Consider the following 18,336-nt stretch of genomic DNA (forward strand, 5'->3'; position numbering starts at 1 on the left):
CAGGGACAGTTTTTGAAATCAAATCCTTGCGTTGTCAGACACTGAATGCAAAAGTAGAATAAATAAAAAGAGGGTGTCAAAGAACGAATCGCTGCAAGAGCACGAGGTGAGGAGAGCAGACCGGCACTCCTCTTCTTTCTGATCCTCCACGTCCTCTTTCAGTAACAGACAGCCCCGCCCCGCCTCCGCCGCCCCCGCCAGAGGACATGGGCGTCTTTGAGGAGGGCTCTCCCCCTCCTCCTCCCCCACCTGTGGACTATGAGGAAGAGGAAGCCGCGGTGGTTCATTACAGCGATCCCTACGCAGACGGAGACCCCCTCTGGGCCCCCAAGGTTTATTTAGAGAAAGGTTAGTGACATCTTTCTACGTGTCTTCTGGAGAAGAAAAAAAAAGACTATAATATAACGATAACTTTGCTCCACAGTGGTGGCCATCTACGACTACAGCAAGGACAAGGAGGATGAGCTGTCCTTCAACGAAGGAGCCATCATCTACATAATCAAGAAAAACGACGACGGCTGGTTCGAAGGGGTCGCTAACGGCGTCACCGGACTCTTCCCGGGAAACTACGTGGAGTCGATCATGCACTATGCTGACTAGCGGACAGACGAAACAAAAACACACCCAAAGTGGCACTGCTAGTTTTGAGCGAAGGTAAAACCGTGAAGATGTACAGATGTTTGCCATTGACTGCAGTTCATACGAGCTCCCGTTTTTGAATGAAGTGCCATGGTGGATTTTTCAGATGCTTTTCTTCTTTTAGGGAGCTTGTGCTTGCACGGTTTTATAATGCACCCCAACCCCCCTCGCCCCCCCCTTCCCCCCCTCAAAAAAATAAACAGGGAAGGAGGGTGGTGACGCTTCAGACTGGGGTCTGTTAGTTTACACTGTGGACGAAAGGGAGGAGACAAAGATAAAGCCTTTCACCTGCAGCTGTTACACCCGTGTAGGTGTCATTTTTTTCTCGAAAGACATTGCAGAGTAATTTTAAACAAGCACATCTGGATTCAGTGTATTTGCAACCAGTGTTTCCGATACGCAGTTCATCCAGACAGTAAAGATGAGGCAGACCGACCTTTCCCCTCCTTTCTAAAACCTGCCACACACACACACACACACACACACACACACACAAAAAAAAAAACAGCGACCCGAAAAGGATAAACAGACATCAACAAGTGCATTTAGGACACGACTGAATGTTCGATGCCGTCGATGTCCGAATCGCCAGATGTTTACGAAGGGAACTAAAGCGACCTGGAGTTGTGTGTTCACTGTGCTCTGTGGATGTGGGGCTGCAGAGGAGGGAAAAAAAGGGTTAAACCGAGTGTATAGAATGCATTAAAAAAAAGACAACCGATTCTTCTTTCTGTTCTCTTGTATATAAACTGTAACGTGAGAAGCTGCCAGTACAGTGCATTTGTCGGTTAGTGTGTTTCACCTGTGAGATTCCATCAGCGTGATGCCAAGGTTGGATGTTTTCAATTTTTTTTTAGTTTTTCTTACTGGAATATTCATTTTATCCGTCACTCACAGTGCCATTTCAACTTCATCGGAGCCAAGCGGCCGCGTACAAACCACTATATCATTTTACGATCACTGTCACTATATTCTGTGATGCGGTCCAGCTGCTGTTGCAGAGGTGGCTTCAAAAGGGGAATCGGAGGGAAGAATAAGATGTGTGTTTTCATGTTGTTCTCCATTGTGTTGGAATAGCTGCGCTGAGTTCCTTTCCTTGCTTTTTGACTTTTTTTTTTTTACTCAAGAGTTGCATCTACAGAAGCATGGACTCACCTTCACACTCGTCCAGTCTTTCAGTGGTGTGGTGCTCTACATTGGTGCTCAATAACCATAATCACCAACCCAAACAACCTCAAGCCAAGACTGCTCCAACTACTGCAGAAGTGATTTAAGCCACGCTGCTTCGTTCCAGAGGAGCAACCTTATTTCAGATCTGATTGTAGTTGTCTTTAATCCCCTCTGGGGTTTTTTTTTTTCCGTGAATGTAGACGACCCAGCAGCGATGTGCGAGGTTCTGTCGGCTACTTACGGGATGTTTTTGTCGATCGACACACGGACGTATGAATGACGCCTGCTTGCTGCAGTGAAGGAATGAATTGCAATCAGCAGGTCTCACAAACGGTGCCGATGTGAAGACTTCTGCTCTGATTTCAATTCGTTTTTTTAGGGAAATGAGATGACAAGTGATCGTTTGGTTTAAGTGAAACCCGCTGTCAAATACCATCAAGCTACACTGTTTATCTCAGAATCTATTTTTTTTTAACAATCCACATTAACACAATCATTTATACTTTGTGAGTAACGGTCATTGTAACACAAACTTTTATTTTGGAATGGATACAGATGATTATTAACACAGACCAACAAAAGAAAATGACTCAGATCGACAGTATTCATTCAGCTCGCTGTGCAAAAAAGTCTGAAACAGTGTTACAGTGATTGATTTGCCACTACATCCCATTCTTGATTGTATCTTTTCCATCATGAGGTGATCTTTTGTGAGAAAACAACTTTTTCTACCTAATGTATTTCTAGCTTTGCATTCAACATGTTTTTTGTGTCGGACACTGCTGAGGTTTGTATGTAACGGATTAATTTATACTTTTTTCATAGAGAAACCATGAGACAACCACTGATGACTTTGTAATGTTTACCACTTAACGTCTTGCATTTCAGGGCATCACAGGTCAAGGCGCCTTTCTTTGATGTGTGTTTTCTTAATGATGAAACGTTGGTGGGAAAAAAAAGAATCAGTAACTTAAATGTTCACGGAAGCAGAAACAAATATTTGTCTTCTCTCAGTTTGTACATATTGTGTGTTCATTGAAATTTATGTACAGTCTTTTTTCAATAAACAGCCCATTGAAACAATGAACAGAAGTGCGTGATTTTTTTTTTCGTAAAGCTGAATGAACGTTTAAATATTTCAGTATATTCATCTAGGAATAAATAAAGTCTTTTAGAATGTGATCTATTGCAAAATATTCCTGAAACGCTGGTACTACTACACCTAAGTGCATTATTAAAATATTATAAAATATGCATTTGGTCTTGTGCTCATGGAGGCTAATTTGGCTTAATCCAGGCTGGAGGAGGAGAGGATGCGTCTCAAACGTGTGTGTTTTGAGAAGGAGGAGGAGGAGGGATGAAGTCAGGTGGAGGCTCGTGAGGATAGTCCTCCACATTTGTGGTTTTGGGTGGAGCCGGATTAGGCGCCGCGCTGTTGTATCTGTCTGTAAAGGCGAACGATAATTAGGATCCACTGCAGTCTAAAATTACTGCAAAAATCAAACTTTTGCCAAATGCTTCTTTCAAGTTTCCTCACGCAAAGCTTCCAAGAGATTACAGGTGTGGACTCACCTGCAGCAAAGTGGAGAGGCTGCGAACCGGAAGCTTTCTTCACCGCGGTCTGGTAGTTCTCAAATAGGACGGTCCCATACTGAACACAGACAGAGGACACACACTTTGCTGGAGACCAAATGTCTATATTTGTCTATTAAAGTCCCAAATTTGTAGCTGAATTGCAAATAGATTTCCAACTGAGCAGCTCTCATTAAAGTGATTTGTGATAAGGGCGCCGTTGGATCTGACCTTGGCTATTCTGATGGAGTTCACCCAAAGCGACAGTGTGTGTTTGTCGTCACAGCACAGGAACCTGACGTAGAGCGACTCTCTCTGGATGCAGGGATGCTGGGGAACGAGAACGTGCAGAGAGAACAATGAGGTCAGAGGGCTGTTCCTTTGACACAGAATGCAGGTCCATTCCCTTGATGCAACTACATGGAGCTTGAGAGAGGCATCATAAATATATGTTTATTTGTTAAATATTTCTATATATAAAATAAATGATACATAGAAACTAACTCTGCGGTATGTTTGCAGCACACGTACAAGTCAGCAGAGGGCAGCGGATACCAAGTGTTCTCACTGGGCGCTTGATTAGTCAAATTGAATGTTAAGCAGACAGTCCTAGATGTGACCATTGTTTTTCAAAAGCAAAAATTACCAAAAACTGCTGTTTTTTTGTTAAAACAAGTCAACATCACAAACCTGTAATTGCCAGTAACACTTTTTTGTCTCCTAAAAACTCGCTCTTCATCTGCCACTTGTTTAAAGTCCTCCTCTCGTTATCTTCAGCCTCCCTTCAAGCTTTCCTCATGTTTTGAAAAACTGCCGTGACGCGGAGAGCACCATGGTGGATGCAGTGGAAAATACCAGTGCTCATTGTTATGGTTCTGCGATTTATGTCATCATTTTTTTAATCTTATTTTAAAGTTCAACCCAAATTGGTTTGACATCTTGTTTTTATTGAGTTTTCCCACCTTTTTGATTGTCTGCTCTGCCCGGATCAGCTTCACCTGTGACATGTGATCATTGCACTCACCTCACACACAGGTCAACATGGTCAACATGGTCATAATAAGACCTGCATGCCCTTAAAATGGAACAAAACCACCCACAAACACACACACACACACACACACACACACACACACACACATACACACACACACACACACACACACACACACACACACACACACACACACACGCATACCTGCCTACATGTTGTTCCGCTTACTATCCTTTTCCTCTAATTAAACATACTGCAAAAGGCCCACATTGCCCAACAAAAAACACAGCTTCTCTGCTCTGCTGTGTGAATTGTAGCCTTTTTTTGTTAATGTTTTTGTCAAATGGGAAATTTTCTCACGTTGGAAGTGATTTGCAAGGAGAACAGAGAAGGGCTTCAGTGGGGGTTTAACGGTTTAAACTCGCCTTACAAACAACTTTAGTCATATTCTAAAAATAAGTTGTCTGAAAGTGCACAAGCTCAATTTGAACATCAATTTGTGATTTTTTTTTAAGATCGTACGGTTATTTAAAAAAAAAAAAAGAAGTAGTCCACACCACTAAAAATAGGTGGCGCTTGTTATTTATAGTTTGAGAAGTCTTAATTCTTCTCACTTCTCACTTCTCTTGACAAAAGATATTTTGAGCTTACCTTCAGCACAAAGCAGAAGTCGGAGGGAGCTTTGTATTTATGTTTGTAGTTTTTGGTGGTGTAGATGTTGACCTTTTCAAAACGAACAAAGCAGACGAGATCACTTATGGCCTGCCGGACAGAGAGAAAAATAAAATCTTATAATGTGGAAAATATTATACACTATACATATGTTTATATCTGAAACATCATCAAAATGTGTTTGGAAGGAATAGTGGAAAATGTGCATGGGCATCACAGGATGGAATGTAATTTATACACAATTATAAACATGGTAAACAACTTTCTAGCATTTTTTAAATAAAAAAAAGCTGTTAATCAAGATTAGCTAAACAATGGTATTTTAAATCTAGCATAAATTGCAGTGGTCTAAATGCGGTTCCACTATTTTGTTTTCGCATTGTGAAGATGGAATACACGTTGGCCTTATTGTACAGTGTTTTTTGTTTTCTCTCTTTTCCGCTGCCCAATGAACTCTCCGTTGTGGGTCGTGTTCTGCTTTGTTCTTGTGTCCTGACCTCAGAGGATTCCTGCATCTCTTATGTTTTTGATTTGCACATCTGCTTCACAGAGTTTGCCCTCCATCTATTTTTTTCTTCTTGTATGATTTTTCTTTGGGCGGCGTTTTTCCGCTCAGTAAAAGAACGACTGGCGAGGCCTCAATTCACGTCCATCCTCATCCCTCCGTCGCTCTCTCCTGCCTCTTCTTGGGCGCTCAGAGTTAAGACATTACAGACTTTACGAGGGGAAAACATTTGACTTCTCCCTGTAAAAGTACTGCTGCTATAGTTGTACATCATTGCACTGCCAAAATGTACGCACTTCTCTGATGTTCTCAGAAGAAAGATAATGCTGTAACGTTTATTCACAGTTCTCTCAGTTGCAGCTATCTAAGAATAGTTAAAGTGGGTTAGCTCTGTGTGGTTAGTGCTAATTTGTTGTATTTCTTTTTTTTTGAAATTCTTTTACCCTTGTCTTTCCTTTGGGTACATAGTAAAGGCCCGAGGCCCTGAGCATGAAGTAATGAGGTTTCCAAAGCTTCTTCCCATCCTCCTTTAGGTACAGCTTGCCCTCCAGATCAGGAACAATCACAGTGGAACCTCCAAAATGTTCCTGCAGGTTCAAAGATTACATGAGAAACTTTAAGAACAAGATACTTTTCAATTTGTGGAACAATCAACTTGCAGTGATTTCCACTTTGTTAAATGACATCCAACTTGCGCTAAAGTATTATAGTAATGTAACTGACCTTGATTAAGAGCTGTTTGGCTTCCTCTTTAATCCCACTCAAACATGCTGTCTTCTTTTTCCACATGTAAAAGAGCTGCAGGGTCAGAAAAAGTTCAGTTTTCTGACTAAGCAATAATTGGGATAATACTTTGGCGAGGAAAAAAACAAGTCAAACTCACCTGAGGCTCAGTGAACATCAAATACCTCTGAGGTCTTGACAGGAAATAGATTTTGTTCTCACTGAAGCGAGTCCACGCAGACAGGAGCTCCACTAAGTGCTCATGGTCCTCGAATCCTCTCTCTGAAATGCCGAGAAGACACGTGGGCTGAAAGCAGTGCGGCTCGTCCTTTTGGACACTCGCCGTATTGCCCGCATGGGAAGCGTTCGCCTCACCGATCTGCAGCTCGGAGTTGGTCTCGCACAGGCTCCAGTCGATGCCGCAGTCACAGTGTGTCTTCTCAAAGAGTTTGTCCAAAACCTCTCGTACGGTCTGTCTCTCGTCCACCATCAGCGTCTTGGAGCTGCCGTCACTCATCAGCAGCTTGACTATCAACTAGGAGAGGCGGCTGGCTGGGTTGAACTTTATCTGGAGGGCTGATTAGCCTGCAAACACCAAAAACGCAGACGTACCTTTCTGACTTTGGCTTCCTTCAGCTTCTCCAGAGCCAGGTGAATTCTATCTGCCTTCGTCTGGGGTTCGACCTGGAAGAACAACAAGCTGACGTAATCTGGGCATTATTTTCATGACTCTACATCTTTATTTTTTCGTGATCAGTGACGTATTCAGTTTACCATCTCTTCAGAGGACTCCACGGAGTTTGACGGTGGAGGAAGGGTAGCTGCTGCCTTAGGTTCCCAAGCCGGATCAAGCGTTGCCGAGGCTGCCGCCAAGCTGCCGGCGCCTTGATCCCCGGGGTCGTGCCCATCTGAGGTGGATTCAAGGTCAGCCACCAGAGCATCCAGGTCCTGGTCCTCCATTTCATTAAGAGACTCTGTGAGGAGAGAGGGGAACAGTTGAGGCTCTGTGTTAGAGAAGAGGCCTCATAAAGGTAACGGTTCAGGTTCAATCCCACAGCATCGCACTGAGGAAGAGATCCCCAGAGACAGTTTTTCAGGGTTTTATGCTAAGCTAAGCTAATTGCCTCCTGCCTCAATGCAACAATCTTCTCGTCCAACTCTAGGAAAGAAGACAACTCTCTGACAGATCAAAGGTGAATATTGCTTTACTTTTGTTGAAGCAACGGACTGGCTTGGTCATTTAATTTAATTATTTAACAGGAAATATGGTGTATACAAATCCCAGCCTCATTCTGGATCTGGACATTCAAGCTTCATCTACCCTTCTTGCTTTGGATGAGAGCGTCCCCTCTGAACAAACACTCACTGTACCGTTTAGGTCTGAAAAGCCGATGGAAATGGGGCAGTTTCCCTGTGAGCCGGCGTCCACTTCAGGTGAGTCCGCTGCAGGCATCAAACTCTGCAGTGAAGCATCGAGACGGTGAATTAACAACACCTCCCCAGCATCCACGAATGACAGTGTTATAAAGTCAATTATTTTATTTCACTCCATTTGTTGTTTTGAAATGGATTTTAAGCAGACGTCATGCCCTTCATTTGTGGCCCTGAACTGCTGTGAATGTTTTAATGTTACATCGTAAGCCAGTTTTTTCAATCTCTCTTAAAGCTGCAACTTGCAATGGTGGAGCTGTTGCTTAAATTACACCGGAATCCTTAATGTCAAGGGTATAAAATGATATTATTTGTCTTCTGGCTTCAAGGCAGTAAATCAGAGAATAAGCCGTATTATGGCGGTGAGTGGAATCCCTTTAAATCCTTTTGTTTAAAACACTCTGGGAGCGTCAATGCTTTTATCAACATCGTGCATTCAATTGAGCCAATATTCTATTATATAGCAGCTTATGTAATGTTCCAGACTGATCGTGTTATCATGGCTGTAATTTATCTTACATATGCATCAATAATGAATCAGTTAGAATTGCAGTTATGTGATGAGCAGCTTATGGACGCTTAAGGGACTCAGCAGCGATCACCTGCGGCCCAATCCAGATGCGATGACATCACTCCTTAGCGTCCTCCTGTCTGATGCTTCAGTTTCAAACAAAGACCGCTGCGTGTAATCAGGTAATGTCCAGATTAGTGAGGTAAACATTGAGGGATTTGTTCTGATTCACTTCTTGTAACCTGTTCCAGCTTCAAAGGCACCCGAGGGAACAGTCGGCTGGAGCGAAAGAGTCTCAACTCATTGAGGGCCTCGGTCATGTTTCGAGAAACAATGCGATCACAGTCAGTTCGGCTCGACTACTGTTTGATGATTGGAGGGAAATGTCAGTAATGGTTCTTGGAGGATGAATCCCCATAACTATTACAATCCCTCGACTCTGCTAACACCGTCACAAGGATGAACGGTATTATGTGTGTGACCCCTTTACTTGTCAAAGCACCATCATCAGGTTTCTGACTAAATAGCTCCACATTCCGTTGTAGGCCCTTCAAGTGTCTTTGTTTAGACAAACACATTCCTGCCAGCCTTAGTCACCGTGAGCATGTTGTGTTGCTGTAGAACTCACCTGACTGAGAGTATCCATCTCTCCAAGCAGGTGACTGAACATGGTGTCTATGTCGTCCATCTGAGGATGGTAAAGCATTATGTGGGAGAGATTTTAGGACAGCACAGTGTGCGGTGTAGTAAGTGACTAAAGCAGTCGCATCAGGAACTGAAAAACCGTTGGATCATTTCAGTTCAGTTTAACTCAGTTTCTAACGCACACAACTTTCGACAGCTTGTCGTGGAGAAAGCAGAAAAGTACATCAAATAAAAAATGGATAGTTTCTGTGAAAAGAGAGGGCTCCACTGAGAGTAACGATTTTCATGGGGACCTCACCAGCTTTAGGGTCAATAATACATCTTTTTAGAAGCAGCATGTGAAGCGGCAAATTGAAGAATGAGCTCAGTGCATCGTGACAACTATTTCAGACCGATGCTGGTCATCAATAATATATTCTAAAGCCACAGCAGGACGCTTTGACTCCTCTCAAACGCAAGTAGTCACATGCTCCATCGGTAATATAAATCTTTATTCGTTTGTGTTAATGGTTGCTGAGACACAGGTTGGACCACATGTTTAATCTCAGAAAGAGTGAATGCATTCTCAGCAGTAAAGATTTGCGGGACTCAAATATGCGACGGGCTTATAGCGGATACGTTTGTTTGGCTTTGTTTAACTTCACGCTGATACATTGCACACATTTTAGGTGTTGCTGGAAGAATGCTGGAAGTATGCAAACTTGTTCTTGCTCATACACAGTTACTGTATTTATGCACACACACACACACATGTGCCCGAAAACACGTACAGGATACAGCTCTTCCTGCGCTGTTCACTCTCATTCTGTGTTTATGCTGAACAATAAACAGACCATCCATTAAACTGCAATGATACGGAGGGGGAAGTTGAGAGGAAGGTAGTGGATTAAGTATCGCTTCCATATGAAATTGTATTTTGTTAATCAACAAAGTGAACTCCACCTTTGTGGACTTTCTCCCACATGTGAAAACGTCGAACCGGACTTTTCTTCTCTATTATACAGAGGTGTGTTTATTCAATTCCCGGTGCTTTTCAGCGATGCCCGGTATGTGCTCATCAAAGCAACGTATTCCAAAACCACCATTTGTTTGCACGGGCCATGCTCCCATCGGGCAGGTCCGATTGTTCCTGCCGTCTGCCACCGTGGTCTCTCACATCAACAAAACAGGGAACAGCTAAGCAACCGGCCGACGGGCCAAAACGGTGATTTATTGAGACTTAAATGCAATTTGACAACAGCTTTGCCCGTCGACAGCAAACCACCATGTCCTCTCTACTCTTGTGGTTGAAAGCTTTTTGCTATTTCCTAATTAGTTGCACAACTATTCATTGGCTGCCGTGGGGAGGACATGTGCTTGTCCCAAACAAAGCTGATGTTGCTGCTCAAGTATTTAACCCTCAAAGGGACGAACACAAGAGAGTATATATCATTCATAAAGAACTTTCATTTTAAAGTTCTTACCTTGTCTGTCTCGTTCACACGGGGCAGCATCATAGAGTGTGTGTGAGTGCTAAAGCGCTCAAAGGTCAGTCCATAAAAAACCACTAAGAACATGTGACTTTGCATGCACAGCCGCCGCAGATATTAAACTTCCTGTAATATCAGGAAGTACATTAAACCGTGAGGTTTTCTTCTCTAATTGTTTCGCAGCACTGCAGATTGAGTTGAACGAACAACATTTTTTTTATATTTGATTAATGTTATCTATTCATCTGACTACACATATGTATTGGATGGAAATCCTGCACACAAATAAATGTATTTTTTGAGTGTGTGCCACAGCTAAGACCATGATCTACTCGCCTCTTCTCTTAATTTCTTAAGTCCTACCCGGTCCTTGGTCGAGCCATGAAAGTGTCCACCTATTTGGCCTGGTTATGGAGCATAATTGATTAAAATGTCTCTTACTCTTTCAGTTTTGCGATACATGTTTCAGGAGGGGGATTCATTACAGCTTTTTGTGAAATATAAGTAGTTTGGTGGTATCCACCAACTTCCTGCTTAGCACTTGAGGTCTGCCCCGGTTCTCAGAAACATTTCTCCTTTGCAATTCTTTAAACTAATACTTTAAAACCACGTGTCCCCTGCATTGCAACTGTGCTACTTATCTTTATTAAATTGCATTTCTTGTGTCTGTCATTTTGCTTATTCTTTCTTTTGCACAGAGGTGTTTTTCACGCCTGATGCAAAAAAAACCCTGATGCATTGTCATTTCATTTAAAGGAGCTACACAAATAAAAGCTGTGTGACTTGAGTTAGTGCAGCAACACGACTTGGAGGGTCTGATAAAAGACGTAAGTAAACTTTTAGACGTTATTTTTTGTACTCACTAGTGTTGCTATTATTGTACCTTATTTGCATCAACAAGGGCAGGCTGAAAAATAGAAACAACTGTGCATATTGCACCTCAAGCCGCAGCCAACCACAGTGATCATAAAGTCGACTCAGCTTCTCTCTAAAACAGTTTGGAGAAAAACGCATATCGAAGATGCATTCTGAGACGTTACAGCATGTTTTGGGTAGGCGTCCACAATAAACCTGCAACTCAGAGAAGTTGAGCAGCAGAATGAGCCCATGTGACAACAGCGTCACTGTGAACAGTGCAGATGGTGAGAGAAATGTGTGAATTCTCATACAGACATTAAAAGCCTCCGACGTTGTGACCGTTCGACAACAATTTTTTTCGTGTCTTTTTTTAACACATAGTTCTTGACAGTGTCAGAATCGTGTGTGGTCCCACTCGAGGGAGTAAATGAGTAACTGAGTGTGACCCTGCTATGTGTAGAATGTACATCCGTTCTTTAGCGGCCCTTTACAAAAAACAACTTTTAACGACTAATTATTTAACAACTATTTATTTGACTGTTTATAAGCAGAAGATTCATAACCAAAAGGTGGAGGTTTCCTCCACTGACGTGCACTCTACTCTACACGTTGTGTGTATGTGTGTGTACCTACTTACAGTGTGTGAGAGAGAGAGAGTAAGATCTATTTTGCCAAGAAAATGAGAAGAGCAAGAAACATTTAAGAGTTTCTAATGTGGGTTTAAGGCTTTAATCAACACCGTTGGGCTCAGGGGGGGATGTGAGACTGGCAATAAACTGTAGTAAAGTTGAGATTTTACAGGCAGAGAGGTCTTCAAAAATGTCCCAGAGTCCTTCCTCTGCACCCGTTCCTGGTTCTACAGAAGAGATCAAAGATTGGGTGCCATATAAAGCAGAGACTCTGATTCCAAAATGGCTTGTAAAAAATGTTCCGATCATCAAAATGAAGAGCAAAAGAAAGCAAAAACATGTAACTAGAAATTAAAAAACATATCTGAAAGTTGGACTACTTGAAGCTTTCTTCTGTAGTTCGGCTCACTGCATACAAATCTCATTAATGACCCACGGGACTGTGAAAAGAAAAATAACAAATAAAATAGTCCAAATACCACTGGCACAGCTTTAATGGGAATGGGGTGACTCTGCAGAGTGGTATGTCCGGGAACGCTACGGGTTAATTTAAGACTAGGCGCAAAGCCTGTTGCCAATTAGGAGCAGTGAGCGCCACATGTGGGATAGACGGAGCCATCTCTAGAAGGAGCAAAAGGAGGCGGGAACCGCGGTGTGCGCAATGGAGACAACCTAAATATCTGTGCAACCGTTTGTTCAAGATCAACCTGCCTTTACTTTTTTTAGACATGATAAAACAAGATCTACAGGACTGAAGGATTGGGTCACCATTCGCCCGTGGCCTGGGTTCGTTTGTACCTTTCAGCATTACAACATGGCAGGTATCTCTGGCATATTTTTACTCTGCGTAGCCTCTCTCTTCGGTGGGGCCAAAGGCGCGCCTGATGTGTGCCGCGGGACACGCTGCTTCTCTGGACAGGAATGGAGACCGTGCGTCGGAGCGCAGTGCCACGGGCGCACGGAGGCAGCCGTGTCCCGGCGACAGTTTCCCAGCTCTGCACAATCCAGACAAGGACAAGTCTACCCGAGTTACCAACACGACGCTCATTTCAGTCACCACCAAGCTCAAAGCGCGCCGCTGGCGCCGTACACCGTCATCCAACCGCAGCAGGGAGGCTATGTGCAAACCGCGGGAAATAACGGCAACAGGAGGACGAATGCGAGAACCATCACGGCGGAGGTGTTCCACCCTGGCTGCGCCGGGGGGACCTGCCCGACCACCGTGGCTCAACGCCCGACAAGTGATGACGGCGCAACGCGCGAGTGCAAAGGGATCGGATGTAAGCTGCCTCCTCGGATGCGCCAGAAGCCGAAGCCGTGCGTCGGAGACGGTTGCGGCGCGCATGCAGGAGACGACGGGAGGGGACCCTCTTCACCTGTGCACGTGACCGACACAGCGGCGCAATTTCTGGATGAGTTTCCAGACTTGGCGTCGGAACGTGGCGCCTGGATACAGTTGACATGTGACATGAAACCAGGTCAATATAAGTGTTGACGTGCTCGAAAACATAAAATGTAAAAAGATATACGAAACAACTTTAAACGACAGCCTTCTAAGTGAGAACATGATCTCTTAAATTGTAACCGTTTTCTTCCTTTTCCTCAGGGACGAATGACCTCCCTTCGGAGGACGCGCTTGTGCTGCAGCTGCAGTTGTCTAAGAGCCAGGAGAAGCTGGTTGAGGCCCTCAGGGGCCAGCAGGACGAGGTCCAGGAGCTGCAGAGGCTCCTCGGTGAGCAGCAGGGGACGCTGGTGAGCCAGCAGAGAGAGATACTGGAACAACAGAGGAAGATGTATGACCAGATGGAGCAAGTAAGGTTCTTGGGGTTTGACGACGCGGGAGATCTTGGTAGTCAATGGTTTGAGGGCCTTTGAGAAGCATTGAACGTTTATTTTGGAGAGGTGGATAGAAAACATCGGACCCACGGAAGTTTTATGTGTTAGATCAGACTGACCACTGACCTCTCAGTGTCTTTTTATTTACTACACCCAGGTCAAAGCCCAGTACATCACAATGATGGACAGCCTCAAACAAACATCACTCCAGAACCTCCAGGGGGGGCTAGACCGTCACATGGAGACCGCGAGTGGGCAGGTTAGAGCTCACCAAGCACAGCAGGCTCTCTCGCTGCACAAGGTGGACATGGAGGCCAGCGTGATGGAGGTGATTATAGTGTATGAGAGCCACATAGTGACAGTCAATGTGATTTCAGGTTTCCATCAACAGAGAGCGAACTAACTCGTTGGATAACAGTTGTTTGTTCCTGGAGTCATGCACAAAACTTGCTCTGATTTCTTCTTATTTTGCAAAGTATCTTCATGTGCTGTACAGACCTGACTGACGCTGTGTGACCTGTTTGATGGCTCCAGGTGGGGCGCTCCCTGTTGGCTTGTGGGAGCTGCGGCCCTGAGGAGTACTGTGGCTTCAGCAGCGGTCATCCTCGCTGTGAGAAATGTACCGTGTGTCCTGCCGGCTTCTTCCTTGTCGCCCAGTGTTCAGTCCACGCAGACAGGATCTGCCAGGTAGCACCACAATCATTTGAACATTACAGACTGTTGCACTCACGCTCGTAAACAAAAGTCATGGGATGTGAAAAATTTGCTTAAAACGTGCGAGACAAAGCAACGCCTGTGGTGGAGGGTTCTTGGGTTACAGCATGTTTCCCCACAGAATACTAGATCAGAAAGGATCCAGAGCAGCCATGACAGAGAAGATAGACGGACAGAAACATGCAAACAGGATACTGGGCTGCCTTCTCATTAAGTTATTTGGGGGGAAGGAGGGGGGGTGTAGCCAAAAATACATTTGTGGCCGGAAAACCAAAGCAATCAAAGCTTCTTAAAAATGGATTGAAGTGTCAATGTGTTCATCGTTACAGGACAGAGATGAATGCCTTGAAATAGCTGATTCGTGCAGAGACCAACAGAAGTGTCTCAATACTCCAGGTAACCTGAGTTACTGAGAACGTTTGTCAATATTGCCGGCATGTGTTTAGAACCGTGACGTTTCATTTGGTCTTTCTTGAATTTCTTGAACACTTTTTGGTTTTAGACTTCGCTCCTTGTTTCTCTATCATCAGGTGGATTCAGGTGCCAGGGCATGACAGAGCGTGAAGCCAATTCAGGAATGTGTGGCCACGGCTACTTCTACGTCTTGGACATGGACGAGTGTCAGGCCTGTAATGAGTGTGATGGCGAGCCCGTGGCTTCACCTTGTACCTTTACCAAAGATACCATCTGCTCTGGCCATGCTGCTGCTGGTGGTGAAAGCGCCCTTTCTTTGTCCTGGTCCGGAGATGTGAGGCTGTCCGGCACCAAAGGCCAAATCCTGGCTCACGCCTTTCCTGGCGTGCAGCTTCGCATCCAGGGCAGAGGCAACGCAGGTCTGCTGTCCGCTGAGGACGGCCGCCTGACGCTCAGGCAGCACGGCCTGGTCTGGCTGGATGAGAATCTGTCTGTGAGCCACGGCTGCCGGAGCTTCATCCAGTTGTGTCTCCGTATCAACAACACGGACGGCTCGGAAGGCCGCGACCTCAGCGGCCTAAGGGTCGAGCAGCAGGAGGGAAGGTCGCTCCAGAGCGTCAGCATCAGCGGCGTGGCAGAAGTCGCCCCGGGGAACACGATTTCCCTCTTCCTCCGGAGCGCCAGCCGGCACTGTAACGAAAGCAGCGAAGGCCTGCAGCTGTACGACCCTTTAGCAGCTCCGCTCAGCCTCTTCTGGCTCTCCCACGACACGGGGGCCGTCGCCATGACAGCACAGGCTATTGTGTCCGCGCACTACCACACAAACTATCGGCCGGTCTTCCGCACCTCCTCCACCTCTGACCCGTACGTAGTGGGCCTCACCCACGATGGCCGCGGGATCCGCTTTGCCGAAAGCGGTACCGTGCGCTTTGTGTTCCAGCAGGCGCTGTACTCAATGGGCCAGGCCTGCGTGAGCGAGGGCTTCCAAACGTTGGCGTACCTCAACCACAACGGAACGGGCGCCGAGCTGTGTCGCACCTTCAAACCCGGCGTCCACTATCGGGACACCTCCCTGTCTTTGTCGGGGGCGGCAAGAGTCGAGCCCGGAGACACGCTGGGCTTCGAGATCCTCTCTCCCGCCCAGTGCAACGTCAGATTCTTTGGCGACGAGACGGGCATCAGCATCCTCAGCTTGGTTTGGGTCCCCGCCGCTCTCTCCTCCTCCCTGTCTGCCTCCGTGTCTGACGCCGGCCTTCCCTCGGGAGCAGTTCGAAACAAGCCGCTGTTCTTCCGCCAGACCAGCGCTCAGGTGCCCCAGATGGGGCTGCTAGTGAAGGCGTCCACAGGTCAGAGGCAGGACTTTGTCTTCAGGGAGGGCGGAACCGCCAGCGTGGCTCTGGATCTCAAGCTTATTCACTCCTGCAACCTCATCAAGGTGACTCTTCTCAGGCGAGGTGACGCAGAGGGGTCGGCGGGAGGCCGGGAGGCAGAGGGCTCGCGACCCGTCACTCTGGCCCAGCAGGTTGGTGGTCAGATGCCCGAGGGAAGCAACTGGGCCACTGTTGGCCTGCGAGCGTCTTTCCAGGTCCGTAACGGCACAGCGGCGTTCTTCACACTGGATTGCGTGCGTGGACGAATCAACCAGATCAGCTACCAATCAGGAAGCGGAGTGTCAATCCTCTGGGTTGCAGTATAGAATAAGAAACTCAACCGTGTTTTTTGTGTTTCTAAAAAGATAGACCAGATGTTAAGCAATGTAGATTTTGATGGTTTGATTTTGGAGGAATAGAAAATATGGTTATTGCTGTTTCGTATTGGAGTTTAGTCCATGTTAAGAGATTATTAAAACCATTCTCACTGCAGCCTTTTAGCTTAGCTTAGCATAGAGAAAGTTAGTAACCATGTTTAAAGGTTACCCCCCAAGTGCATGAATAAAGAATGATTACTGTGTTTCTGTAGTTTCAGTAATGAACAGTTTCAGAATTTCAACTAAAACCACCTTCATGTACGGTTAGCTACGCTAGTTAGCATTATCTGATGGAAAGTAACCAATTACATTTACTCTAGAAAGACTAATATAGTAGTGTACTTAATCAAATAAAGATTAACAGTAGGCTACTTTCCTTGATAATGTTGTGACCTTTTAACTGGACTATAGTAATATGTCAATAAGTTGAAGTGATATTAACGTATTTAGTCTTACAATTTAACCTGGAAAACTCCAGGTAGACTGACTGCCCAAGTTGAAACTATTACTAGCCTATGGCTAATTTGATTTTTTAAAATATTTTGTGGAAGAAAAACTCAATATGACTTATTTAAAAAGTATCATCACGCTTCAATCACTGTATTTATATCAGTGCGAGTATAACTATTTGAGCTAACTAAATGATGTCTCTAACCTGTTTCTCAGGCTTTATTCTTTCTGTTTGTTCATGTGCTGCACTTCTGTCTTTTATTTGTGTAATTCAGTTATTCTGTTGACGCCAGAGGACCCTTCAGCTTATCTCCGCTGTGACTAGAGCGGTTTCTTCTCTCTCCATGAGCGGTTGACTGGTGCTGTTTTCATTCAGCTCGTTTTTTAAGAGCATGTGTTTCATGTTAGCCGCCGCTCTTCTATTGTGAATATCTGCTGCAGTGCATGCGCAGTTTAATGACCCATTTCTGCATTTCATGTACTAAAAGAGAGTCATGTGTTTCTGTGCTACACCAATATATTAACACCTTAAGATATGGTTACTGTTTACTCAAATTAGACTGTAACTAAATGTATATTTGATGTTTTATATTAAATCCAATTAAAAATTCAAATGTTTTGCTGGATTATTGTGCTGCTGCCTGTATGTAAGGACAATGCCTGGTGAGAAATGGAGTGCAGTCAGTAATGTAAACTTGTACAGTGACGGGGACATTCTCCTAAATCTCCCATTTAGACACTACAGATTGTGCTTGAAATTGCGAACGTACTGCGAAATATAAAATCAAGTGTGCTAGATAAAGAAGTCTCTAAGAGTAAAATATGTTTATAATAAAAATGTCTCATGTCCTATTCAGCTTTCTGATTGCCAAAACAAGATGACAAGGCCAAAATCCAAAATTTTAGCGTTCAAAAGAGAAGTAGATCAGAACGTCATGGAAGCTACATCCACTTTGCCATACAAAGTAGGAATAGTGTGTTGGAAGCCATAATCGTGCATGTACTAAACCTATTATGAGACTTTCCATATCTGCCTCAGTACAAGCAGAAGCTGCCAGGTGTTTTTTATTGCACATCAAAGAACACCGGTTCGTCATCATGAATTTAAACAGTATAAATGATATTGGCCGGGTAGTTAACCTCTTGATGGCCTTCCTACGCACGTCCACCGACGTCCTTCTTTAAGAGCTGCTGCTCTGCTTTGGCACAAGATCAAAAAGCACATAACAGCCCTGAACATATGCTCTATGAAAACCAGTAGACCAGTTGATGTTGTTGTTTCATCCTTTGAAGCTGTGGCCCCCAGGTTAGTGTGTGCTGTGGATTATTCAGTAAATCGTGATTTTTAGAGGAATTA

General features: G+C 44.8%; 3 protein-coding genes across 6 annotated transcripts in view; 2 read left to right on the forward strand and 1 right to left on the reverse strand.

The window, feature by feature from the left end:
- Positions 1-2,896, forward strand: part of LOC120816647 (abl interactor 1) — a 19,567-nt gene extending 16,671 nt beyond the window's left edge. For all 4 annotated transcript variants that reach the window (XM_040172423.2, XM_040172425.2, XM_040172422.2 and 1 more), the window contains 2 exons: positions 163-348; positions 425-2,896. In XM_040172423.2, the coding sequence (XP_040028357.2) occupies positions 163-348; positions 425-600 (362 nt within the window). In that variant the 3' untranslated portion in view covers positions 601-2,896. The remainder of the gene's footprint in view (positions 1-162; positions 349-424) is intronic.
- LOC120816648 (amyloid beta A4 precursor protein-binding family B member 1-interacting protein) lies at positions 2,428-10,493 on the reverse strand. Its single transcript, XM_040172426.2, has 13 exons — positions 10,326-10,493; positions 8,846-8,905; positions 7,647-7,734; positions 7,050-7,249; positions 6,888-6,959; positions 6,651-6,810; positions 6,436-6,557; positions 6,276-6,350; positions 5,996-6,139; positions 5,027-5,137; positions 3,613-3,711; positions 3,382-3,460; positions 2,428-3,254 (listed from the first exon to the last, which is right to left on the reverse strand). The coding sequence occupies exons 1-13, from the start codon at positions 10,428-10,430 to the stop codon at positions 3,130-3,132; spliced, it is 1,440 nt and encodes a 479-aa protein (XP_040028360.2). The 5' UTR covers positions 10,431-10,493; the 3' UTR covers positions 2,428-3,129.
- Positions 10,494-12,398: 1,905 nt separating this feature from the next.
- Positions 12,399-17,593, forward strand: LOC120816541 (uncharacterized). Its single transcript, XM_040172226.2, has 6 exons — positions 12,399-13,296; positions 13,425-13,630; positions 13,812-13,982; positions 14,189-14,341; positions 14,698-14,764; positions 14,899-17,593. Exons 1-6 carry the CDS (start codon positions 12,633-12,635, stop codon positions 16,476-16,478), a joined length of 2,841 nt encoding a protein of 946 aa, XP_040028160.2. The 5' UTR covers positions 12,399-12,632; the 3' UTR covers positions 16,479-17,593.
- The last annotated feature ends 743 nt before the right edge of the window (positions 17,594-18,336 follow it).

This window comes from Gasterosteus aculeatus, chromosome 3 (assembly GCF_964276395.1).
Source record: "Gasterosteus aculeatus chromosome 3, fGasAcu3.hap1.1, whole genome shotgun sequence".
Classification (NCBI taxonomy): Eukaryota; Metazoa; Chordata; class Actinopteri; order Perciformes; family Gasterosteidae; genus Gasterosteus; species Gasterosteus aculeatus.